At 36.2% G+C, this 12,177-nt stretch overlaps 1 protein-coding gene across 8 annotated transcripts in view; it reads left to right on the top strand.

Moving 5' to 3' along the window:
* LOC139981980 (rho GTPase-activating protein 35-like) overlaps positions 1 to 12,177 on the top strand; it is a 74,405-nt gene that overhangs the window by 38,397 nt on the left and 23,831 nt on the right. For all 8 annotated transcript variants that reach the window (XM_071994447.1, XM_071994439.1, XM_071994442.1 and 5 more), the window contains 6 exons: positions 5,201 to 5,276; positions 5,758 to 5,872; positions 9,191 to 9,386; positions 9,755 to 9,871; positions 10,308 to 10,565; positions 11,849 to 12,009. In XM_071994447.1, coding sequence (XP_071850548.1) covers positions 5,201 to 5,276; positions 5,758 to 5,872; positions 9,191 to 9,386; positions 9,755 to 9,871; positions 10,308 to 10,565; positions 11,849 to 12,009 — 923 coding nt within the window. The remainder of the gene's footprint in view (positions 1 to 5,200; positions 5,277 to 5,757; positions 5,873 to 9,190; positions 9,387 to 9,754; positions 9,872 to 10,307; positions 10,566 to 11,848; positions 12,010 to 12,177) is intronic.

Raw genomic sequence — 12,177 nt, 5'->3', positions numbered from 1 at the left:
CAAAACCAATGTAGAAAGTTGTTTATGGGACTGTCAAGGTTATGAAGTTGGATTTATAATCATTTTTGCAAAGTTTTCCAAAAAGAAAAATAAATCCCCCTAAATGCTTCTGTGACACGTAAATTATAGAAAATGATGGTTCTATTAAATATATAAAGTACGCTTTGACAAGTCTTTGGGCGGATAGAAGAGTTGAGTGGCAAGCACAGCAGGACTTTTATCTGTGCAGAAGTGTTTGATCTGTTGGAATCACATTACAAGTATACAACCAGCTGTAGTAACGACATCTTCCTTACCAATTAGAGACACGATTAATTGGCTCCAGAACTCATACGACACTCTAGCTAAGATTTTTTTCCTCTCCTTTTCGTCTTTATCGGTGGGTTAAATTACAGTCTCTGACGACAAACGTGGGTACAGATACGAACAACGGCGATATTATCTTGTTTCTGAATTGTACTAAGTCACAATCGTGTAAAAAAAAAATAGCAAAAAGAAATAAAAAAAATAGCAAAACGAAAAAAAAAAAATGAAAAAAAATTGGGCGAAAGACAGAATGAAATGCAGAAAATATATGTCAGAAATTTTGTTAAACGGTTTTTCCCTCACACTGCGTGTTGAATAAATTCAGTCTTGTCTGGAGTATATTCCTTCTTCTTTGTGTAATGGTGTACTCACACACATATATAGGTATTGTACATATACATGGAGGTGTACACTCACACATGTTTATTTCCACATGATATGTACAGTGTTGTGTTATGTAGGGTCTATCAATTATTATTATATATAATAGATATTATAAAAGTCCATGCAATGTCAATTGTCTCCCTCCACACATCCTTTTACAAATCTATAAACATTAAAATCAAACCCCTTTATTGCATATGGCAGTATCTGCCTCCTAAGTTGCTTCAAAGTTTCAACATTTCCAAATTAAACACATTATTAATAACAATGTCTTTAGAATTTGCCTAAACATCCCTAGATATATTGCTATTAGAAAGTTGCTTGAAGCAGCAAACACAATCCCTCTCTTTAACCAACTTATTGTTTCAAACCAAAAATATTTAAAAAACACCATTCTCCTCGACCCCCTTATTCAAAATCTCCTTCTTTATTACATAATTAATGGAACCCACTCCTAAAAAGAATGTAAAATCCTCTCTAGACAAGCTAGACATTTTAAACTGTTAGGAGACTTCAGATCTGGCAGAGGGAGGGGAGGGTGGGGGGGGGGGATGGGTACCCTGAAATTCCATGCTGTTTTACTCATACTACCAAGTCCCTAGAGTAAATTTTAAAATGCAATTACTGGATCTTGACAAATCCTAAAGGGATATGATCAAAATTTCAAGTTACTAAAAACCACTCATATAATATGCCTGTACGATTTGGTCATTTCCTCTCTGGAAGTGAACTCTCGCATCCTAGTAGTGAAGGAAATATATATGTTTCGTTTCCACATTTGTAAATGAAGATTTAATTTATGCATTGGCATGTATAGAAGCCTGCTTGGGGTATTTTTATATTCCAGAGGAAAATTGATTTTTGACTTGATGGAAGAGGAGAACATACATATATTTATAAACATCCTGCTGAAACTTGCTGCAATTGCAATATTGACATTTTTTTTTTAAAGCTCTCTCCATTAAAAAAAAAAAATTTATTTATATAAAATTAAAACTGGTAAAATAATAAATTATACGGATTGACAGTTCCTTGATTACACCACAAACTAAATAAAGTGGAATCCATTTTTTTTCTTTTGGGTGTCAAATTTTAATATTACCATATCAAGCAATGTAATCTGAGAGAGGCACACTTGAATTACATTCCAGAAATAGCTACAAAGTATTCAGTTTGAAACCAAGTTGTCGGTCATCATTCATCGGGAAAATGTTTGCTGCAGAACTATTAATTGCAAAATGTTATGGTACAGTATTGCCAGCCAGCACTTGTCAATTTAAGTTAAACACATGGTCTCATAAACTATACCGTTTTTGTATATGATCACTGAGCTAAAAATAGTCCTTTTTGCCAAATCATTCTGTTTAGAATTTATTTTCATTGATAAAAGCCAGAAAATCTACTTCAGTTTATATTCCTTCCTTCTTAGACTTTATGATTTAAATGACAGTTCAAACTCCCCTATCGTTGACAGTTTAACTAACATCAATGTGTCTCTGGGAAACTAGAACTCCAAGGAGCTTTGTATTACATAGCATCTCAAAATCAGAAAGCCACTCTTAAAGAAAGCTCGAAATAGATCCAACATGTAGACTCTTCAAAACCTGATACGGTAGCTTCAAGAATTTTTTTTTTTATCAAATTTAAATCAGACTTGGAAAGCTGCTTTAAAGTAACTAAATGGCTTTTACTGACAAACAACATTAATGATTCATGGTCTTGTTTTGGAAGAATCCGTCTGATTAATGGGCTAGGGAGGGTTGTAATTCCTTCCTATTAACCACTTTGCCTAATTTATTAGCCGGACTGTAGGTACTTGTCAACGTATATATATCCTAGCATGGCCAGTATGTATTTACTCAGGATTGCTAAGTATGATACATGTGTTGTATATATGTATAGATAGTATATAAACACAAGTTGTCATGGAAACATGTATCTAATACCCCAAACACTTTGTGAGATGAAGTCTGCACACGAAGGATATCTCAGTTGGTACAGCACAAGATCTGAGACTTTTGTTTTTATATTTTGTATTTATTTTGTATTTTTTTTCATTTAAGGTTGTTGAAACCATGATGTTGAATTATAAGTAGCTCTTCATGGACACTGTTCCGACTCTTGCGCCCTATTGCTGGAAGCCATAAGCCTATAAATCTTGGCAGTAAAGGTTGTAGTACACAACGTACAGTAGGGCCATACTGTACAGACACTAGAACAGTCTAGTAGAGAAAACTTTTTACTTTCGATGTTTCGGACTATTTCACTTTCATTTTCATTTAAGTAGCTAATTAAAGGACCGTCATCCTTCGAAGAGGTGACTCAGTGACCCAGTTTTGAATACAATGGAAAAAGAAAACATTGGTTTGCTTAAAGAGTTTCATATAGTAATATAAATAAACTTAAGATTTTTTGAAAAGTGTTGTGATGAATGTCATACTAGTCGATGGAAAATAAAAGTAAGAAATAGGACAGTGTAGGTATAGAAAATAAAATGAAAGATAAGAAAGGGAAATGGTATTAATTTATCAACATTTAACCAAAAAAAAATGATATAATCTACTGTACGTTTCTGATGGAGTCTGACAGATCGATGCTGTCACCTCCCTGTCACACAGTGACATTTGTATACATGTGCATGTTACAATTTTACTAACTTTCAGTCAATTTGCACTTAATTGGAATCAAATCAGTCAATTTGTAGTTTTATCATCGATAACCGGTGGAGGGGAGGGGGAGGCGGCTGTTTATATTATATATATATTGGATGGATTTAGCAGATCTTCTGAGCTATGCTCGTGCATAAAGCTTTGCTGTGAATGAACTGAACAGTAATATAGCTGTTTTATTGTCACTTTTATGGTTTTGAATTTGTAATGTTACAGTACAATAATTTGCTTAAATGGGTTAAATCTCTACAGGTGAAAACTTAGTACTCCGAGCTAAATGTACTTGTATTTGTACTTTTGAGTTGGTTAGCATCATGATTGATCTCTAGGCAAAATATGTCACCAGAACAGAACTAGCATTGTTCAATACAGGTGGCAAAGCCTACAGTGGAATTAACGACCTTCCTTACCGGTTTCAAACCTCTGTCCATGGCCTACTTGATTCTACAGGGTGTCTGCATATAAAGTGGAAGGCCTGGGTTCAAATCCCGGTGGAGGCTGGAAGTTTTTTCACTGTTCTGGATTTTCCAGCTCCTTAACATTGATATAAGTTCTAAGGGGCTGAATAGCTGAGTTGCAGGGCTTGGGTTTAAATACTGACCAACCTTAAAAAATTTCTTTTGCTCTGTTCCAGTTTTTAAGTATATGTCTCATTTTTGTCAATGTACATTTTGTCCTTGACTGATATAATGTTTTAATTTCATATTTCTGTTATGTTTTGATTAGTGCCTTCTAATCATAGTTAGTTTTGTAATTCCTTCCTGTATTAACCAAACCAGATGAAGTGACTGTATATAATTCTTAATCATATTTTGTTAAGGAATCAAATAACTGGAAATGAAACAAATTTGTATTGGTTTGGATTCTCAAGTTCCTGGAAGGATCAGTTTTACTCTACATACCTTTCACCTTGCAACAATATTGAGAACATTGCATGCATCCCTGGAGAGAGTCATGTGTAATAATATGTCTGTGATATATATTCTCTTTCTCTTTTGTTCTGTTTGCAAACTTTCCTGAGGGAAATGGAATATGAAACCATACATGTGAGATCATCAATGCATATATGTGAGATCATCAATACATATATGTGAGATCATCAATACATACTGTATATGTGAGATCATCAGTACATATATGTGAGATCATCATTACATATATGTGAGATCATTACATATATGTGAAATCATCATTACATATATGTGAGATCATCAATACATATATGTGAGATCATCAATACATATATGTGAGATCATCAGTACATACATGTGAGATCATCAATACATATACAGTATGTGAGATCATCAATACATATATGTGAGATCATCAATACATATATGTGAGATCATCAATACATATATGTGAGATCATCAATACATATATGTGAGATCATCAATACATATATGTGAGATCATCAATCCCACTCCATGAGAGATGCCGTGACTACTAAATTTGCATCTTTAGCAATTACAAATACACCCTCAAGGTTAAATTTAAAAGTCATCAATGTTTCCCCCCCCCCCCCCAAAATATGCCGGAAAGTCCAATAATGGTCACATGTACCCACACTTCGACAATAAATGTTAGTTACAATCCAAATCTTAATTTGGTGTAAACAACTGCACTAGTCGAGTAGTAGCTGACGGAAATAATATTTCTACACAGAAGGTATTGATATCATGGGCTGTTCAACTAACAGTGTAGAATATATTCTTCCTTTTCCATGTAAGTGTCATATTGTCAGCCAATTAAATAATTAATTCTGTAATTGTCAGAATGGTCTGCATCGTCTCATGGCTAAATATCGTGTCGTATAATTGTTTCTTTTCGTTGTTCCGCAGGTGCAATACTCTACCGATCAAACTCCTCCTGCTCGGAACAGATGGCCTGGCTGTTGAACTGGCGAAAGAAATCAGAGTAAGTTCAAGTCCCCCCCCCCCCCCCCCCCACTCCTACCCCCACCCCCACCCCCACCCCGAAAACAAAATTAGTTTGATAGAAATGCTAAAAACCGGCCACTTGTATTCAACACTTGCAACGACAACCCTCAGAATCCAATGTTTGCTGTGTTTGTCCCAAACACGATCAGCTTGCTAATAATATTGGAATCATTACGTTTTAAAGAGCCTTCATCATACTGCAATTCCACCCCAACAGAGAATGAGATACTATCACACATTGCATAACACATGTAATGATAAAACATATTAAGTGTATGGCTATCAATATTTACAGAAGCTATGGAGTTGGTCCCCCCAGATCTTCTAATTTTTGTTTGAGTTTTGTAGGGAGTGTTGTATGAAATGGAAAAGTTCCAAAAAGTGGTTTCTGGTTGTGAGGGATTGGTTAATGTTCAATCACACACTGTTAATTTGATTTATTCCAATCATCTCTTTAGGACTTATGCAAGGGAGGCTTTCAACTGAACGATACACCAATGGAGATAGAAACCGAGATTCTGGATCAGAAGGCTCTCACCACGGATATTCAGAGGAGGAGCTTCAACTTTGATGGTAAGGATAGTTTTGTAAGGTTTGGTAGTTGTACAGTAGGAGGGAGGGAAGCTGTATGGTAAGGCACTTGTAAGGTGAGCCTAGCTGTAACGTGAGCCTACCAATAAGAGAGGGTAACTGTACGGTAAGATCAGCCTAGCTGTGTGGTGATTGCACTTGTAAAGTGAGCCTAACTGTTGCTTCAAGGTTGCTAGGGTTTTTTCAAGAATAGCCTAGCTGTAACATGAGGCTAGCTGTATGTGAGTTAAGCTGTAATGTGAGCCTAGCTGGTTATCTGTGACATAAGCCTAGAATAGTTGAACATACCAAGTTGTACTTCCTAAGGGAACATCCCAAAGTACCCATGTTTGAGGACATACAGTATTATTAAACAAGCAGAAAAGTTTGTAAAGTATTAAATATCAACAAAGTGCAACAGGCTACCAATACACATCTCTCTTTTTAATGTACAGTAGATGAGGACAGATTTTGCAAACAATTAATTTATATTCAAACTTTGTCTTCAGAAAATAATAGATGGTGATTCAATACGTGTTTCTTTGCAATATACATGCCATGTGTTATCTTGGAATAGCTACTCCCTATATAGGTAAAGTGATAAAAATAGGAGGAAAGTGAAAGGAAACAAGCAATGTGTATTACTAAGATCATAAAAAATAACAGGAAGAAATCATACTTAAGGTAAATATGCAGTCCAGGATGTGTTGAAAACAGATCAACTTTTACTACTTCCTCAAGTGTCTTTCAATTTTGGCCAGGGATGGATATGCTTGGGTGGAGGAAGAGGAGATAACTCTGCAGCATTGATATTGCCTAAAAGCTAATTAGACTGAGCTGAGGAGGCTGCAGCCTCACTGCAGCCAGGCTGTGTGGGACGTTTCTTTTGTGCTTCATTGTTTTAAAACAAAAGCACTGCTGGTCTCCATTGGTTTTAATATTTTTTTATTCAGCCTTGCTACAGGGGTTTTCTTCAGCTGTTGCAGGTTCGCTTCTTGACACAGAACCTTTAAAAGATTTTGTTTGTGATGCTTGACTGTGTTGTGGCATTCTGTGGTTGTAAGAAAACAAATCATTAAGCAGTGATGGTTATTGAAAGCACTTGTTAAGTGAAATAAGCTTTATGAAAGTAGGACAAGGTGGTTTCTTTAAGTTAGGGACCTCATTTTCAGTAATTTTCTTCAAAATCGTGTGGACAACTCCAGGTAAGTTTGTAAGTGGTCAAACGATTTTTGTCATCAGTGCTTTTCACAAATGAAAGTTATTTTCTGGAACGACTAACTAATGAATTGAACTTGCTCCTCTCCTACGTATGTAACATTCAGAAGAGAAGCCAAGTGGTTTTTTCTTTTTTATTGGATCGTGAAAAATTTCATCACTTCAAAATCTTTTCGTGACTTCAACATGGACCACATGCAGTTTTAAGACCACTGTGACTTTTGCCAAATTCCGGGCCTTACCATCAGTATACAGAAATAAAAAATTGATAAGCTAAGCTAGTAAATGAATTTGGTCAGTCAAGCTGTCGGCCTTGTATTTCTAAACATTCAGCATACATACTGGGAACCTCTTTCCTGGAAACAAGTATGTAACAACACAGGTGCCACACTTTAGTGCAACAGGTACCTGTACAAAATTGTTGTATCTAAAAAAAAAGGGGCAATTCTAGCTGATGAAATACATGTTACAAAATACATGAAATTCTCAAGGATCCATATATGCAAGATGGATTGTGGATCCATGGAATGAATCTGACTAGTACCTACTACCAAAAACTTTCACAAGCAGGTGAAACAAATGAAATTTGTCGGACAAAAAGGCGACATATGGTTTACTTATGGTAGATGCAGAAGGAAGAGGGTGATTGGGGGCGCTGTGCAAGAATGTTACCAGTTTGTAGGCTAGGTAGATTGGAGTGCATGAGTATATCAGGTAAGCACAGTATCATCATTTGTAAATACCTCTACCAGTAAATGTTGGGGTATCAAGAAGCATTCGAAAAAAGATTTTAATGTCAACTTCAAAAGCTGTTTTATGGTAGGGGAAGAAAAATGGAGTTCATTTTATTGTGCAGTATCATTTGTCATTCCAAAAATATTGTATGTTTTCCACTGCCATACATTATTGTTATATCTGCAAACATTCTTGACAATCTTTTTTCTGGAATAATTTGATCACCGGGATAATCTGGAATTTCTTTAGTTGCCATTGACAAATAATACTGTAAAAATTGTTAGGAGTTTAAGGAAGACTTTGGACTTTGTACTTTTTCATTTTTTTTAAACAAACAGCTCATCCATCAAAACTTGATGAGATATGAATTTTTGATTACATCATGTAAATGACATCAGCATTTGAAATACATTTGAGATTTTTGCTTGTGTTGCTTCTTGCAGACATGTTAGTGGCATAGCTGGTAGGGTTTATATCTGAAAGAAGAGGGTAGAAAGTTTCAAGCTTTGTTATTTCTATTTGGAATATATTTATGTGTTGACCCTACTGCACTATGCAACAGGTTAACAGGAAATTTGAATTATATTTCTTTTTACTGGGGAAAGTATAATGTGTTGACCCTACTGCAGTATGCAACTGGATAACAGAAAATTTAATTCTATTTCTTTCTACTTGGGAATAATATATTGTGTTGACCCGACTGCACTATGTAACAGGTTAACAGGAAATTCAAATTTTATTTCTTTTCACTAGAGAACGTATGGTGTGTTCACCCTACTGCACTATGCAACTGGTTAACAGGAAATTTAATTCTATTTCTTTCTACTTGGGAATAATATATTGTATTGACCCTATTGCATTATGTAACAGGTTAACAGGAAATTCTATATTTTTTCTTTCCACTGGGAAATGTATAATGTGTTGACCCTACTGCACTATGCAACTGGTTAACAGGAATTTCAAATTTTATTTCTTTCCATTTGGGAATGTATCATGTGTTGACCCTACTGCTTTGTGCAACAAGTTAACAGGAAATTCTAATTTTATTTCTTTCCACTAGGGAATGTATTTGTTGACCCTACTGCATCATGAAACAGGTTAACAGGAAATCAAAGTTTTACTTCTTTCCACTAGGGAATGTATAACATGTTGACCCTACTGCATAATGAAACAGGTTAACAGGAAATTCAGAATCTTATTTCTTTCCACTAGGGAATGTATAACGTGTTGACCCTACTGCATTATGCAACAGGTTAACAGGAAATTCAGAATTTTATTTCTTTCCACTAGGGAATGTATCTGTTCACCCTACTGCATAATGAAACAGGTTAACAGGAAATTCAAATTCTCCTTCTTGCCTTCTTGCAGGATGTATATCAGTGTTCACCTCACTGCAAAGTTTTGAGTACATCAAGACGACCTTAGAACTCACCAAGGTCCAGGAAGCTGAGGAGGCTGCCAAGGTACTCCAGCACATTCCTGTAGCTCTGATGTTTGGGAGGGACTCTTCTATACCAGAATCAGATTCTGCCCTCAGGGATGAAGCTCAGGGGCTAGCAGAACGGTAAGATGATTACCATGGAAACAGACATTGCTTTTATTTTTAGTCTGTATTCGCTAGATGAAGTTTTTTTTAAAATGAGAGTAGGATAAATTTAATGTGTAGCAAAGGTTATGACTTAAAAAATTGACAAATTAAATGTTATATATGATTATGATTTTTTTTTTACAGTGGCTTTGTTTTAACCTATTATTGTCATATTTGCTGCAACTTGGTGAACGACAGTTAGCATACTAATGTTTCCGTGTATGCTTTGCTACAGTCTTTCTTTTGAGTACCCCCTCTCCGGCAACCAGATTCTGGACAAAATAGTTGCTAATGTGATCGGTACAACGTTATGCACTATAGATTTGTTCTTATTTCTGTCCTAGAATTCCCGACTGTTCTGTAGTTGATCTTCCAGAAGATGGGATATCTCCAGGGAGGAAGTTCTTCCCTAACCAGATTATATCATCTGTTAATTCCTTGAATGAAATGTCAACTTTCAGGTAGGAATTTTAAAAGAGAAAATTTTTTGTCATTAAATGTATGGGTAGCTAACCTTTGCATTTGTTTGTTAGGCAAGCTAGCCTATTGCACTTTTTTACCCATTCTGTTATATGTTAGGCTACCAAGCCTAGTACACACCATTTGCATGCTACCTCAAGTAGTTTTTATTAGTTGAAAGATTGTTCTGTAAAATTCCTCACTTATAGTCGTGTTTGTTTTTTTAACATAAATAAAATTTGAGTAAATTTATCATTATTAAACTTCAGTTAGTTTTACAGTTTAAGTGAATCATCAAAGGGAAAATTAGTTTGTTTAAGCTTTTGCCCTCGCTTCCTCAAATAAGAAGGAAATGACAGAGAAAGTACATTCAACTCTGAAGTGTAAATTAAATTTCGCTTTCATTTAGTTCTGTTTCAATCATCTTTCTTCCTTTAGAGTTGCGTTAGTCATGATGTGTGGGGATTTATACAGCCTTGAGCCTACCCTAGGCTACCTCATGAAAGAACATAACTGCCAACTTAAATCCACCTCAGAATTCTGTGTTGTCATGGAGATGACCTTCGAGGGCAGGAAGCAGCGATTGGAACTTGAAGTGGTTTCCTACCACCAGGCTCAACTGAACTGCAAAAGCCTCCATCATGCGTACATCCTGTGTTACTCTCAAAGCAGGAAATCTTCCCTGCAGATAATGAAGTAAGTCATGATTATTCATAAATGCGTGACCATGAATATGCATAATGTTCACTAAGGACAAGGTGTTTTATAAATGTCAGCAGTCTTTTATTATATATGGTGGACATTGTATTTGTGGTACATATGGGGGATACTGCCGTGGGTCGTGGTTATTGAAGGAGGTCATCGCAGGTGATGGACAGGCTCACTTAGCCATAACACCAAATTGTAACAGTTAGGCATAAATCAGATGGAAATTGCATCTCTGTGAATATGAACAAAAGAGTGCATGCATTTGCATACATCCTTCATTAATGTAAACAGTCCTATGGAAAAAAAACAAGCAAACTGTTGACGGTTGGGTGGGCATATAACATATTACTTTATTACATCAGTGGGAAATGAAACTGGATATACCCACCAGAGATACTGTAACAACAGATCATGTTCCCCCACCCCACCCCCACCCACACACCCCACCACTGCAGACTACTGTGCCCCCCCTTTCCTATCTTTGCCACTATCATGTGTTCACGAACTTCGCAAGTCATAGAAAACGAGTATTTAGCCACACAGTAAAATTCTTTGTACCACTCCAACTCAGAATGCCTAGCTATGGGCCTGTATAACAATGCTTCTTAGCACTTGTAATGTACAGAATGGATATGTGTGAATATTCTGTATTAAGAAGATAAATGGTCGGAACTGTTCATACTGTCAGTACGAGTGCTTTTGAAGCATGACATGAGAGGACAGTATAGAGTGATATTAGCATTTGAATCAGATAAATGTTTGGAACTTCATACTGTCAGTATGAGTGCTTTTAAGAATGACATGAGAGGACAGTATAGAGTGGTATTAGCATTGGAATCAGATAAATGTGAGGAACTGTTCATACTGTCAGTACAAGTGCTATCAAGCATGACATGAGAGGACAGTATAGAGTGGTATTAGCATTGGAATCACATAAAGATTGGGAACTGTTCATACTGCCAGTACAAGTGCTACGAAGCATGGCATGGAATGACAGTATAGAGTACATGTTAGCATTAAATGATTGTCCCAGCTGGCAATCTACAGCCCCCAATTATCACGGTTAGGATATATATAGCCAGGAACAAACGCACAAGCTTCGTACGCACATATCCTTCACAAATTAAACAACGTTTCCTGTGGATATTGCCTTGCGTAGGGTGTGGATATGATTTCCAGTGCCTGCCTGTACCTACTAATGCATATTCATAGTAGTCATGTTTATTCAATAGAGCACAGCCTGTTGACCAATGATCTCTCTGTTTTTTCAGGACCTTCTCTTACCGTATATCAGGCATCCCTGCCCTGATCGTGGCCATCAGCAACGACTCCTATAATTCTAATTCTACTCTCCTCGACGAAGGCAGGAAATTTGCCGAAAAGTCAGAGAGTCTGGAATTTTTACAAGCAAGACCAAACTTCCTTCAACAAAGTAAGTTTCTGACATCATCGATTGTTATTACGGACTATTTTAACTTGCCAACAAGAGAAGAAAGTTTCTGGTGGGACAAGTTACTATGGAAACAGCAGTCAGCTCTCCAGCTGACTGCTGTTACCATAGTAACTGCTGGTATTAAAATTTAGTCAAAGGGATGCAACT

Source organism: Apostichopus japonicus, chromosome 16 (assembly GCF_037975245.1).
Source record: "Apostichopus japonicus isolate 1M-3 chromosome 16, ASM3797524v1, whole genome shotgun sequence".
In the NCBI taxonomy this organism is placed as follows: Eukaryota; Metazoa; Echinodermata; class Holothuroidea; order Aspidochirotida; family Stichopodidae; genus Apostichopus; species Apostichopus japonicus.
The sequence above is the reverse complement of the archived record's forward strand: the minus strand, read 5'-3'. Positions and strand labels throughout refer to the sequence as shown.